The 15,590-nt window shown below is 34.5% G+C and overlaps 1 protein-coding gene across 1 annotated transcript in view; it reads left to right on the top strand.

The window, feature by feature from the left end:
- The window catches only part of LAMA2 (laminin subunit alpha 2), a 472,574-nt gene that overhangs the window by 245,456 nt on the left and 211,528 nt on the right, over positions 1–15,590 (top strand). The window contains exons 20-22 of the mRNA XM_044917544.1: positions 1,050–1,156; positions 6,677–6,857; positions 10,144–10,280. Coding sequence (XP_044773479.1) covers positions 1,050–1,156; positions 6,677–6,857; positions 10,144–10,280 — 425 coding nt within the window. The remainder of the gene's footprint in view (positions 1–1,049; positions 1,157–6,676; positions 6,858–10,143; positions 10,281–15,590) is intronic.

Here is a 15,590-nt window from a genome sequence, read left to right as displayed (position 1 = left end):
TTACTGTATCTTTTATGAGTTTGATTTTTTCAGGTTCCACAGAGAGGTGATATCATGCACTAGTTGGCTTTCTTTGTCTGACTTATTTCACTTAGCATAATGTGGTCAAGTTCCATCCATGTTTTTGCAAAGGGCAGGATATTCTCCTTTGTCATGGCTGAATAATACTCCATGGTGTATATACGCCACAGCTATTTTTTTTTATCCTTTCGTCTTTGATGGACATTAAGTTATTTCCAGATCTTGACTATTGTAAATAATGCTGCAGTAAACATAAGAGTGTATATATCTCTTTGAAATGCTGTTTTCGTTTCCTTTAAGTATACACCCAGTAGTAGAATTGCTGGATTGTATGGTAGTTCTATTTTTGATTTTTTAAGGAAACTTCACCCTGTTTTCCCAAGTGGTTGGACCAATTTACATTCCCACCAACATTGTATAAGAGTACCTTTTTCACCACATCCTTGCCAGCATCTGTTGTTTTGTGTCTTCTTGGTACTAGCCATTCTAATAGGTATCAGGTGATATATCATTGTGGTTTTGATTTGCATTTCTTTGGTGGTTAGTGATGTTGAACATCTTTTCATGTGCCTGTTGGCCATTTTAATGTCCTCTTCGGAAAAATGTCTACTTAGTTCTTCTGCCTTACATACTTTTCTAATCCTAAAGGTGAGTATGTGTATGTGTGTGTGTTCATGTATGTGTGTATATAAATATATACACACACAATATTTATGTATTAGATAATATATAATATAACATTTATAATTCATTCTCAAAATTGGAATAATAATGATTACAATAATGCTTTAACAACATATTATGTGCCAGGCACTGTGATACAGCTTTACATGAATCATCTCTACAGATTGTAGAGTCATTATAAGAATTGAATGCTATAATGCCTAACAGAACACCTAGCAAATCAGAAAACATTCTGTTCTAAAACTTAGTTCCAATGTTACCATATGGGGGATATTATTATTTAACAAGCCTATTAATACTACAGCAAGTGTTTTCCCAACCACAGATCGCTCTTCTTTTTGCAGCTTGTCGCTGTAATGTCAACAGCTCCTTCTCTGAGAGTTGCCATGCCAGGACGGGACAGTGCGAGTGCAAACCTAACGTGCAGGGACGGCGGTGTGATGAGTGTAAGGTAAGGAGTAGGAGCTGATGAAGAATCACTTCCTCCCCGAAAATGTTCATTAGCTTTCAACGACGTACGTATTAAATATATTGAAAGAGGAGTCCATTATCCAATTCTATATGTGCCATCACTGTGATCATTGAAATATTTTTTCCAAAATAGAAAAAAATTTGCTATACACTAGCTTTTGACCTTCAACCTATTTTTCCTTGGCAGTGAATTTGTGTCGTATTTACTGTAATTCGGACATTTTTAAAACAAATAGCATATCAATTTAATCCCAGTCTATAGTGAGTAAAATACTCTTTGCTCTTATGTTGGCAGAATGAAATGCATCACATCCTTTGTTTTTAGCAAACACTTTTTTCTAGTTCTATCATTTACAAGTGAGTTCCAGGGAGCACTCAACTAAAGTTTTCAGTAGAGAAGCTAATCCACATATTTTTAGTTACATCATTTTTCTAAAAGGGAAACAAAAATATCAAAATACGTTGCTCTCTGTTCCTGAGCATATTGCCCTGCCTTCAGGATGGCAAACACCTTCTTTCCCTCCGCGAGAGTGACGGATCCGCACTACCTCTTTCTTCTAAATATGTATGTTTGGTGATAAAGACTATTAAACAGAACAAGCATTTCTCAGAGGGCAAACTGGCCCCTCTGTAGTAAGTTTGAAAGTCTCATCTGCGTCGATCTTGTGAATAATGGCATATGCTCTTTTGTTCCTTTGTTTTGTTTTTCTGTTGGCTTTTAAAGCCCGGTATGTGGTGGGATCCAGAGAAGCAAATCTGTGTGCTGTGTGACTGCAATCCCGTTGGCTCTGTGACACCGTGGTGTGATGTGACAGGAAGATGTGCGTGTAAATCTGGCTTTGTAGGGCGACAGTGCCGTCTCAGCAGGCAGGTGCAGCGGCAGGAGGAGAAGTCACAGAGAGCGCAGCGGGGGCCAGGGCCTCCTCCGAGGTGGGCTGTCAGCAGCTCCAGCGGCTGCCCTCGGGGAGCCTATCAGGCCCCAGCTCCGGTAATCCCAGAGGCGCTGCATGGGTCATGCCTCCGCATGTCGTGTTGTGTGTGCTGCCGCCGACCTTCCCCGATGGCCTTGTTCCCGTAAGGGTTGCCCAGGGTGCCAGCTGCGAATGTCAACACTAGGCAATTCCCGCTTCAAGCCTTGCCTTTTCAAAGTAGCCCTATCTGTGTAGTTTTAAAAGCATATTCAAGTTCATAGGTTCCTAAAAGTTTCAACTAACCGTGGATCTGGAGAAATGAAAGTTTATTTGTAGAAACCTATGATCTTAGAAGTGGAAGGAATTTCAGGCATCATTTGGAGCAAATTCACTTCTACGAATGAACAAATGAAGGGAGATCTAGCAGAGAATGTGACTTGCCCAAGAAAATATAGCCCATTGGTCTGACATTCTGCTAACATTTATCATAATTGATGGCTTTGGGACTTTTCCACGTTGTAAGTTTGCCCATAGTTACCACGAGTCACACATTTTCACATCCCTCAAATGTACCACGTACACAAAGTAAGGAAGCATGTTTTGTACTACAAAAGTTTAGCCCCCCATCTTACAAGGCAAAAGAAAGCAAATACCGGAAGGAAGAGAGAAAGGGAGGAAGGGGAGGGAAAGAAGGAGGAAGGAGGAAGACTAGGTCCAGGACCCTGTTGCAGAATGACAGGAGATTAGACTGGCCAAGATAGAATCACAGCCTCCAGGGTGGGGGAGGGGAGGGGCAGGTAACAGAAGAAGGTGAGAGTAAAGTAAAAAGCAAAGGAGTAGAAAAGAAAAAAAAAAACATGCATTATTTCTAGGCTCTTTATTGGCATTTTAAGAAAACTAGTTCTGATATCAGAATGCCTCAGGTCAAACCCCAGTCTTGCCACTTGCTAGCCGTAAGACAGTTCCTTCAATCTTTCTGTAATTCATCTGCTTCATCTGTAGTGGGACCCACTACAGATGGGGAAATGCCTATGAAAGATGAAGGAGGAGAGAGTATAATACGCAGGGAGCCTTCTGCTGCAGTGCAGGCCAGACTGAAATGAAAGGAAAAAGGGAAGGAAAGGTTGGGTAGAAAAGCCTCATTCTTTGCCTTCTGCCAAAACGTCAAATGCGTGCCAGGCCAAGGGGGAGTGCCCAAGCACCATTTGCCTGTTAGAGTCATCCTGGATTGGGCAGGAAGGCTCTAATACTTTATTGTTATCAGTCATTGACCTGGTGCGAGCTCCTCCAGGGAATCCACAAGAGTAAAAACCGGAGGATGTCAACCCGTCACAGTCCCGCTGCAGATTCTTTTGTAGGGAGATCTGTCTAGGCACCTCTATGGCTGTTTCCGGATTGTCGTGGGAACAGTGCATAAGGCACGCATCTGGAGAGTTCTTAGTAAATGTTAGGTATTATTGCTGTTGTTATTATTGTTGCTATTTGAGGAAGAAATCTTTTAAAAAGATTGTTTTTCAAAAACATAAAAAAAAAACAAAACAAATGCATACATTTAAAGTAAAAGAAAGGGACAGGAATTGACCAAAATGTCTCCAAAATAGAAATTTAGCAAAATTCAACCCTTATTCACACCCTTTTCCTACATGTCCTATAGGACTTTGTACAGGGTGGTGTTTTGTCCTGAGACCATTTTTGTTCTGAGACAGTATGTGTGAGAGTAAAGAGCACAGACTCTGAAGCCAGGCTGGCTGACGTGGAAACCTGACTCTGCGGTTGGCTAACTGGTGACCTTAGGCAAATAACTTGCACTTTCTGTGCCTCAGTTTCCTCACTCTGTAAAGAGGTGATGGTAATAACTATCTCCCAGGATTGTCTGGAAGTTTAAATGAATTCATGTTTGCAAAGGGCTTTAGAACAGTTCTTGACACCCGGCAAGCACCATATGTAAGTGCTCATTGTTGTTATTACCCCAAGTGAAAATAATTTCTGGGAGATCATCAAACATCTCACTGACACTGCATAGGGACTGTCTCCCATGTTCATTTTACCTCGTTAATCTCCATTACTGACTAGGAATGTCTACTTTTGAATTTGTTTACTACAGAGATTTTCCCTAGTTTCTGAATTAAATTTTTGTACATCAAATTTATTAAAATTTTGTTGCTGAAATTTGTTTCTATTTGTTTTGGTGTAATTTAACTCTTTAAAATTACATTATTTAAGTATTTGAAAAGTATGGTAAAGATATTTCTTCTTACATATGTTTTACATAATGAACTTCGGAATTTTCATAATAACTATGATTTGGAAGTTCATTTAACACTATATAGATATATCCATTAAAGATATATAGATATGCCAAGCGAAGAAAAATTTAGGAAATAAAGATGAAAAAGTATTTTCTCTACAATTCAGATTTCTAAGTCAAGAAAATTTAGGAAATAAATGCAAAATACTTTGCATAAGAAATACAAATATATTTGGGGCACCTGGGTGGCTCAGTTGGTTAAGCGACTGCCTTCGGCTCAGGTCATGATCCTGGAGTCCCTGGATCGAGTCCCGCATCGGGCTCCCTGCTCGGCAGGGAGCCTGCTTCTGCCTCTGACCCTCCCCCCTCTCATGTGCTCTCTCTCTCTCATTCTCTCTGTCTCAAATAAATAAATAAAAATCTAAAAAAAAAAAAAAGAAATACAAATATATTTATGATTCGGATTTTTAAAAACCATTTTAATGTAGTATGTTCTAGTCTTTTTTCTATGTATGTTTCTGTTTGTGTGTGCCTGAGTGGTGTGTGTGTCATTATAGGTATATAATTGGAATAATAGTGTGTATATAATTTTGTATTCTGCTTTTTGAAATTTTGCATAATGCTATGTCCTAAGCATATTCCTATCATTAAAACTGCTTCAAAACAGGACTTTAATGATGGCGTATTATTTCATAGCATGAATGTATCATAATTTATTCAACTTTCTCTCTAACATTGGGAAGTTACTCTCATAAATAATACTGTAATGGGCATGCTCATACTTTAGCCATTTTCCCAATTTCTCATTATTTCTCTAGGTCAGGTATCCAGAATTTTACAGCTAGTTGCTTTTTATGAATAAAAATCTTATATGTCTTAATCATTCCTTATATAATGAAATTTAATTTCAAAATTGTGTGTTAAGTCATTTGGTAGAACTGATACTTTCTTCTTTCTTTCTTTATTTTTTAAATTCTGTTTCAGTACCAGTAGAGTTAACATATGGTGCTATATTAGTTTCAGGTGTGCAATATAGTGATTCCACAAACACACTTTCTTCTTTAATCATATGATGACATCTGAATTTGAACTGGAAATAAAAATAAAGCCAGCAATAAATACAAAGATTAAATGATTGTTAAACTCAATCAACCCATTTTATATTTAAAAACCAAAACTGTTCTTAGCTATAGTAATTTTAAGAGAGTAATTTTCAGTGTGATTTTGTTTTCTAGAACTGTTTTTCATACTGTTAACAATAATGGCAAAAATATGTAATGAGCCTTATTTGTTTCTCTTTGGGTGGCTCCCATTAAATAGCAAGATTTATTCTTACCAGGAAGTAACTATTAAGTCTAATAATCCAAAATAGGAATTATTTTTTACAAAGAACTAAAAGACTAATTTTTCAGATTAAAATATCATAATGATGTGACACACTTCATATTTTAAAATACAACCCTGTTGTACTTTAAGTATGATGTGCATTTTTCACTTTTCTAGTAGAGGTAATTTTTAATCCATCCACACTTTCTAACATAGTCACTCTAGGTCAGATAACATGTATTTCAAGCCAAAGCTAGTAATGAAAACCGATCATAGAAAGTTATTTGTTATGCATAGATAAGAGATATGCCTAGGAATAACTCATCAGAGAATAAAGGTTTCCTTTCATCTACCTAATCTGGTGCTTTGATGTGTGTTCTCTCAAATCAATTTCAGTTGTTAAAATGAAACCCAAGAAACTAGATGTTTGTAAACCAATTATTTTGTCAGCATAGGCATAAATCTGTAAGTTATATTTATAAAGTGATCTCTAGAATGATAATTAGATTTATGGAGAGATGACAAAAATTAGATCAAATATTAGAAGAAAAACATTTATTTTAACTGTAGGCTTCTGGTCAATAATATCAGAAACATTTTTAACAAGTAGAGGAGTTCATAAGGTCTAAAATTAATCAATTCAGATTATGAGGAATGAAGCAAGTAAATTTTTCAATTAAAATATAAGTAACACCCCATAGCTTAGTTCCACATTGCTGTTAAAATCTTGGAAAGTATAGGGAAAAACTGGTGAAAATATAGCTGACATAAAGGATAGTACCCTAATTCTGCTGTTAACTTTGATAAAATTTTAAAGTAATCATACTCTTCTTTTTGGATTTTGTAGAAAAGGATCCATTAGATTAAATTGCAACCTCGTTGTCATAACATCAGTGAAGAACCTTGACAACCCATAGATTCCTCTTTCCTGTCTCATCTCTTGATATTGTGCATCTTGTTTCATAACGAGCTAATTGATTTAAATTTAATTTTTCTCTTTCCTTTCCTATGCCAGCCTGAAACCTTTGGCCTACAATCAGGAAGGGGGTGTGTTCCCTGCAATTGCAATTCCTTTGGGTCTAAATCATTCGACTGTGAAGAGAGTGGTCAGTGTTGGTGCCAGCCTGGAGTGACAGGAAAGAAATGTGACCGCTGTGCCCATGGCTATTTCAACTTCCAAGAAGGAGGCTGCACAGGTCTGTAAATAAGACTAAGCCCTACACATTCATTCTCTGGTTCTGGCATTTTGGCATCCGTAACAGTTCCTTCTTCTGCATTCCCAGGGTTGAAAGCATAGGCACCTTGACAACAAATATATGATCCAAAATATTTAAACTAATAAGTAATGTATATTTATTTTAAATAAACTAACAAACGAAATATATCACAGTTTGAAACATCACCCCATAAATAACTGCTTGCGAGTAGTCAATGAAAAATCCATCAGCAGGTCCCAATTCTGCTGTGTCCCTTCCTGTGTGACCGCCAGTCCCTCACTCAAAGGCTACTGTAGCCTGAAAGTTAAATGTTCAGTTTTTCTTTTGCCAGTGTTCTCTTAGTGTAAACTTCACTCTCAAGTTAATACAGTTCAACGTTCCCTTTTCCTATTGCAAAATTGGTACAAGGATCAGAGAAGTGAATATCATTTTCAGGTACAAAAAAATATGTTGTCATCTACTTTCATGTGCCTTGAAAACTATGATGTTCCAAGAAACAGATTTGCACTAGGTATTTGCTAGTTCTTGGGGAAATGTGGGAAGGTTTCTAACCATGATTTCCCCCAAGCAGTGTTCTCATGTTCTTCCCACAAATCATGAATTAAGAAAATAGGAATTAGCATACTGCAGATGAAAGTGAAGATTGAACACTAGCCTTGCTTTATCTGCCACTAATTTGGAATTGACCCTTATTCCAACATTCACTAGATTGAGTATCACCTTTGCTTACTAAACTCACTGATTCAACACTGATGATACTCCTCTACTTTCAGTACCATGATAAATACGTGGTAAGATTTTAAAACATTATTATTGACTATTGTAGCAAATTTATGTAAGAAGTGGCAGGAGTAAAATTTCAAATTGTTTAAAAACAATACCTTTTAGATATTCTCAATCACTTTCAATATACACTTTGTATCATAAAGATAAGCCATTATGTTATTCTGAAAGTTATAATTGTAGATCTAAGAATCTATATGTGATCTCTAAGTCAGTATCTATATATACTAAAAACTATAATGCTGCATTTTAAAATATATTGGTTTTTTTAAGATTTTATTTATTTATTCATTCATTCATTCATTCATTCATCTGAGAGAGAGAGAGCATGAGCAGGAGGAGGAGCAGAGGGGAAGGAAAATGGAGGGGGGGAACGAATCTCAAGCAGCCTCCAAGCTGAGCGCGGAGCCCAAGGCAGGGCTTGATCCCAGGACTCTGAGACCATGATCTCAGTGGAAGCCAAGAGCTGGACACACAACCAACTGAGCCAACGAGTCACCCCTAAAATTTACTGTTCTTTTTTTTTTTTAAAGATTTTATTTATTTGCAAGAGAGAGAATGAGAGACAGAGAGCATGAGAGGGAGGTGGGTCAGAGGGAGAAGCAGACAAGCAGACTCCCCCCCCAAGCAGGGAGCCCAATGCGGGACTCGATCCCGGGACTCCAGGATCATGACCCGAGCCGAAGGTAGTCACTTAACCAACTGAGCCACCCACGCACCCTTTACTGTTCTTTAAATACAACTCCTACTAACATGTTCAGTTGATGTGATTTAATGAAATGATACTGTGCATTCAAATATATTCACTACCAGAAATTTTAAGTTAAAAAAGAACATTATTCAAAATTATGAAATGGTGATAACATTAGGAATGCAAACTTAGTTAGCATTCAAATCCAGAGAAATAGGATAGAAAACAGCCCCAAACAGACAGGATAGCATTATGGTCGAGGGTATGACTTCCACAAAATAGCTTGTATCAGTTTAGTGGCTCCACGGGTAACTAGTTATGTGACCTTGACTGAGTGACTGGGTCTTGCTGTCTCTCTACAAAATTCATCTATTAAATCAAGAAAACAGTGATATCTATCTCATGGTTTTTGTAAGAATTAGTTGAGTTAATGGCTATAAAATATTTAGAGTACTGCCTGGCCTGTAGGCACCATGTAAGTGTTTATCACTATTATGATTATTATCAGTGTTTATTAGTATTCTAAATTGTGGTAAACATTCTGTTTAGGCAGGGAAAAGCTAGCTAATGATTCAAGTCTTTTCCCTACTCAGTTTTATGATTCCATTGAAGAACTGCTCAGAGAATTTCTATTTGCGAGTAACGACTCAAACCGTCCCAAGACTTTTTTTAGCACATAAATTTGAACATAATGTGAACTATTTTTCTTCTTAATAAATGGTACATACAAAATAAATCCTTTGACTTAAAATTATCAACAACAATAATAACAAAAACAACAGCTAACCTTTATTTGGTGTTTAGGGCCAATATGATACTAAACATTTTTCACAGCTGGTATGGAATGCTGTGAACAATGATAATTGTGATCCCTTAAAGGTTGAACTTAATCAAACATTCTAAATGTTTTTCATTTAAAGATTTAATGATCATATAACCAATGCAAAGGTTTCTTATAGCATTAGTCTTCTGTCTGAATCAGAGTATCTGGTGGTGTTTCTCCCCGTGCTTTCACTTCAGTTTGAAACGCTGCACTAAAACATACTAACTGAGTCAACTACAGCTACTTAATAGCTGTATTATTAGAGTCCATTGCTCATGTTAGATGACTTTGAAACGCCTCTGAAATTTTTTTTTTCAAATCTTATTTTCACATTCTTTGAGAATTTCTACTCTTCGTATATCATAGCTAAGAAAATGAAAAAATATATTGAAAAGAATAGACAGGTGGTAAATAAAACTCAAATATCTTCGTATACACACATACACACACACACATATACACGCTGTTACATAACTCAGCTGTTTTAAATTTTTGTAGAACTGAAATATCTTGATGTGTGGCAACTATACTGAATTTAAGAAGCCTGTTGAGCTTATTGGTTTTTAGTGCAAAACAGAGTCATTAACAGGAAGGAAATATTAATCTATACAGCATAGAAAAATTAGTTATGAACTTAGAATAACTATGGAAACTAAATTTTGAACTTTATAGTATCTAGATACAGTTAGCATAGAATCTGAGAGTCCACTTCTTTCTTTAAACTTAGTTGAAAAACTAAAAATATTTTACCTTTTGAAATTATTAAAAGCAATGCAATGAAATTTTATTGATCAACTCCTCTGCGAAAAACACCTTACTGTGATATAAAAGATGAACGAGGTAAGTTTTCACTTTCAAGGATCCTTAACCATAATATGGAAAATATAACAACACAAATCCCAATATAAATTCAGTACTCTCTATCAAATTTTTACTATTTTACAATTTTTTCCCTTGCACCTGTGAAGCTTGTGACTGTTCCCATCTGGGAAATAATTGTGATCCCAAGACTGGTCAGTGCGTTTGCCCTCCCAATACCATTGGAGAGAAATGTTCTAAATGTGCACCTAGTACCTGGGGCCACAGCATCACCACTGGTTGTAAGGTGAGTTAATTGCTTTGTTTTATCTGATCATGCTTTAAGAATTTTTTTTTATTTTGTTAAAGCTTTCTAGCTGGAGAAATCAAAAGCCGATATTATATTATAAATCAGTATAGAACTATCAGTATAGATTGACTGGAGATACTGATCATTATCTTACATTTTACTTGTGGGAAATATGATGAAGTAAGTACACATTTATGTATCTTCATTCATGATACCTACAAAAACAGAGGAAAAATTATAATAAAACCAGAAACAGCAACAACTTCATACTGAAACCCAGTGAAATATCTGCAAAGTACAAGGAAATTAGGAACAAACTAAAGCAATTTGCCAAAAATCTATAGTAATTGCCCCAAATTATGAGTAGGTTTCAATTTTCAAGAGGCAGTTGAGAGGATTCTGTGGAGTTATATTAACAGCCTTTAGCTTGAAAGACTCATTTTTCCCGTGGGCCTACCATAGAAACTGGCATGACCAGACTACGTAATATATATTACATACATAGTAGCTATTGCAGTTATATTGGTGAGAGATCACAGAAGCGTGCACCCAGTCAGTGAGCCTCCACGAAGACAGAGGGAGTAGGCTGTTTTACTGCTGGAATGGCTTGGTAAACTCATAGATTTGAAGGCTAAGAAAGAGACGTCTTAAGGACGAGTCCTGGGTTTCGCTTTTCAGGAAATTACATGAGGGTATTATTTACTGCTAGAGGGATTATAGGAGACTCAAGTTCAGGTAGGAAAGGTGATGAGTTCAGGATTTTTGTCAGTGTTTTGTGAGATATTAATTAAATAAAATACAATTCACTCACTTAAAGCGATGAGTTTTGACCAGTGATTACAGTTGTGTAACCGGGCTTATGCTCCCTTGTAGTCAACTTCCCCTCACCCCTCAGTCAGCACCAGGAAACTACTATTTCGCCTTCTATCACCGTAGTTATGTTATTTCTACAAATTCATATAAATCGAGCCATACTGCATGTTGTCATTTGGGTTTTGTTTGTTTGTTTGTTTGGGGGATTATTTTTGGTCTGGCTTCCTGAGTATAATGCCTTTGTGATTCATGCATACTGTTGCATATTATCGGTAGCTTGTTATTTTTAATTGTTTAATAATTTTACATTAGCTGATATGCTATGACTGGTTTGTTTATTTACCATTTAATGGGCATTTGGGTCATTTCCAGTGTGGGGCTATTATGAATAATTTTGCTATGAACACCAGTGTATAAGTCAAAAGCATAGGTAGAGATGTATGATTTCATTTCTCGTCACAAGCATACTCCACATCCTTCCCAACACTTAGGACTCTGACAAATTTTAAACATTCAGTTGGGTGTTTTTTTAATATCTTTGCATTGCTTTAATGTCCAATGATACTGGGAATAATTTTATTTATTTACCATTGATGTATCTTCTTGGGTGAAGTGTCTATACAAATCTTTTCTATTTGGGGTTGTTAGTTTTCTCAGTAATGTGCTGTAAGTGTTCTTTATATATCCTAGATGCAAGTCTTTTAACATATATATGTTCTATAACTGTTTTCTCCCACTATACAGCTTGCATTTTATTCCCTCTCTAGTATCGTCATCTAATTTTTATGAAGACTGTTTTTATTATCTTTTCCTTTCATGGCATCCTTTTTATTTTCTAAGAAATACATATTTGCTTAAGTCAAGATCTAAAGATACCTCTCCTATGTATTCTTCAAGAAGTTTTATAGTTTTGGCTTTTACATTTAGGTCCACATTCCATTTTCATTAATTTTTCTGTATGGTTTGAGGTAATGGTCAAATTTCATTTTTTAATGGATATCCAATTTTTCCAACATCATTTTTGAAAAGATTGTTCTTCTTCCCCATTGAATTACTTTCGTCAAAATAAAATGACCTTATATGTCCCTCATACATTTCTGAACTCTATTCTGTTTCGTTGATCTATGTCTATCCTTGGACTAACACAGTACTGTCTTGATCACTGCAGCTTTCTAGCATAGTGTAAAATCAGGTGGTGTAAACTGCAATTGCTTTTCATTTCCAATACCTTTTGGGTTCATTAGATCTTTTGCATTTCCATATAAATTTTTAAAGCAGCTTATCAATTTCTTTATTAAATAAAGCCTCCTAGAATTTGATTGGGATTACATTGAATCTACAGGTCAATTTGGGAAAAATCAACATTTTCAGAATATTGCATCTTCCAATGTATGAATATGACATAATTTTTAATTTAATTTTCTATAATTTTTTTTTCTCAGCAATGTTTTATACTTTTTGGTGTGCAAGTCTTGTACGTGTTCTGTTAAATTTATCATTGTGTTTCATATTTTTTACAAAATGTTATTATTTGTTTCATTTCAATTTCCCATTGTTGCCAGCATAGAAAAATTCAATTATTTTTATATATTAATTTTCTATACTGCAAACTTGCTAAGCTTATTCTAGTTACTTTTTGGTAGATTCATTAGGATTTTCTATGTAGACAATCATACCATCTGCAAATTGAGTTTTACTTCTTCCCTTCCAATCCGTGTAACTTTTATTTCATTTTCTTGACCTATTGGAGTAAAATGTTGACTTGCAGTGCTGGGAGCAAATATCCTTGCCTTATTCCTTACGTGAAGTAGAAGGCATTCAGGCTTTTATAATTCAGAATTTTGTTAGCTGTATTTTATTTACAGATGCTCTTTATCAGTTTGAGGATGTTCCTCGTGTTCTTGGGTCTATTAAGTACTTTTATCAAGAATATATGTCCAATATTGTCAAATGCATTTTCTACATCTATTGAGATGATCGTATGATTTTTCTTTTTCAGCTGTTAATACGGTAAATCATATTAATTCATTTTCAAATGTTGACCCAACTTTACAATCCTCAGATAACCTGCTTGATCATGAGGGATTATCTACTTTAAATTATTTTAGATTATGTTTGCTAGCATTTTGTTAATAATCTCTGGTTCTCTGTTCATAGGAATATTGGTTCATAGTTTGGGGGTTTTTTGGTAGTTTTATTATCTAGTTTTGTTATTGGGGTATTGCTAGCCTCATGAAATAGATTGGGAAGTATTCCTTCCTCATAGTTTCTAAAGGAGTTTGCATAATCAATGAAAAACAATGAATACAAAAATACTTTAGAAAAAGACAATGAGGCCAAAAAAAATGGTTCTTTGAAATTATTAATAAAGTTGGTAATACTCTAAGAAGATTGATCAAGAAAATAAGAAGAGAGGAAAGAAATAATCAAAATCAGAAATAAAGGACGGGACATCATGGGGATCCTGCATATGTTAAAACAATAATATGAAAATAATATGAGCAGCTTTAATCAATGAATTTGATAACAAAAAATAACAATTCCTTCAGTGTGTTTACTTTGAGTTTAATTTTCTCTTTTGTTCCAAGTTTCTTAAGATGAAAGCTTAGATCATTGACTTGAGATTGCTCTTCTTTACTAATATAAGCATTTCATGTTATAAATATCCTTCCAGGCACTAATTTAGTTGCATCGCACACATTTTGATATGTTGTTTAAATTTTCACCGTTAAAGTCTTCTTATTTATTTTATTATTTATTTGTGATACATTGATTATTTAGAAGTATATTGTATCTTTCTGTTATATCTGTATTATAATACATATAACATTTTGTATTGTTTCAGTTCTTTTGAATTTACATATTTGTTTTATGTCTCATAATAGTGTCCATGTCGATTAATGTACTAGCAAACAATGCATATTCTGGTATCATTGGATGAAATCTTCTATAAAAGTCAGTTATCCCTAATGATTTTTACGCGTACGTATTCTATCAATAACTGAGGGTGTTTATACTTATGATTAGTCTATTTTTTTCTTTCAGTTCTCTCAGGTTTTGATTCATGTATTTTGGATAGATAATACTAGGTGTATACTCACTTAGGATTATTATGTCTTTTTGAAAAGTTGATGCCTTTATTAATACAAAATGTCCCTCTTTATCCTGGGTAATGTTTCTTCTTCTGAAGAAAATTTTTTCTGATAATCATATAGCCATGGTTCGATCTTTCTTTTGATTGCTATTTGTCTGGTTTACATTTTTCCACACCATCATTAATTCCATCTCTTTTTAAATATTTTAATATGTTTCTTTTAGATAGAGTATATTTAAATCCTTGTTGTTGCTCTGATCTTAATTGAATTATTTAACACATTTCCATTTAATGTAATTATCAGTATGATTGTGTTAAGTCCACATTTTGCTGCTTGCTTTGCCTTATCTGCTCTTGTCTTCTTTTTTCTTCTTTTCTTGTCTTATTTTGGATTGAGTAATTTTTATAATTATATTTTATCTTCACATTTGACTTATTAACTATACCTATTTTATGTTTTTTGTCTTTGTCTAGGGATGTACATCTTAACTTTTCATAATGTATCTTAAAATAATAGTATACACTTTATATTAAGCATAGAGACCTTATAAGAGTAGACCTCTAATTCCCTTTTTATCCTTTGTCACTCCCTTTCTTGTCCTTTATGTTATTGTTGTCATACATTTTACTTCTGTATATTATATATCCTACAATATAATCTTATGATTTTGATTTAAATAGTCAGTTATTTTAAATAAATAGCCAGTTTAAACCAGGCAAAAATGCTGCTTTTCTGTTTTTCCACACATGTATCAATTCCTGTGCTCTTCATTCCTTTGTGTACAAATTTCTGTTTCATATCTTGTTTCTTTTTCCATTAGATACATCGCTAATTATTACTATTGTTATTTCTAGTATTTCAGGTCTACTGACAATGATTCTTTCAGTTTTTTATGTTCAAACACAGTATTTTTCCATCAGTTTTCAAAGATATTTTTTCTAGGTATAAAATCCTAAATCCTGATTTTTAACAATTTGATTATGCCATCTTTTTATGGTTTTCTTGTTTATTTCTCATGTGGTGAGTTAGACCTTTTGGATCTGTGGGATCACAGTTTTTATTAAATTTGGAAAATTTCCAGCCACTACTTCTTCAAATACTTTTCTGTTCTTTACCCCCATGTCTCCTTCTGGAACTCATTATGTATATGTTGCTCCACTTGGTATTTTTCCACAGCTGACTGAGATTCTGTTCATTCTTTCATTCTCATTTTTTCTGTATTATTTGTTTTTGATAGTTTCTATGGTTAAGTGTCCAAATCTACTGATATTTTTTTCCTGCGGCGTCTAATCTGTTTTTAATCTAGTTGGTTGTATTTTTTTCATTTCAAATTTTTCATCTGGAAAAATTCCAGTTGGATATTTTTATATCTTTCATTTCTCTCCTCATTATATTCACA

The sequence above is a fragment of the Neomonachus schauinslandi genome, chromosome 8 (genome assembly GCF_002201575.2).
Source record: "Neomonachus schauinslandi chromosome 8, ASM220157v2, whole genome shotgun sequence".
Classification (NCBI taxonomy): Eukaryota; Metazoa; Chordata; class Mammalia; order Carnivora; family Phocidae; genus Neomonachus; species Neomonachus schauinslandi.
Note: the sequence above shows the minus strand (reverse complement) of the source record. Positions and strands in the feature narration are given on the sequence as shown.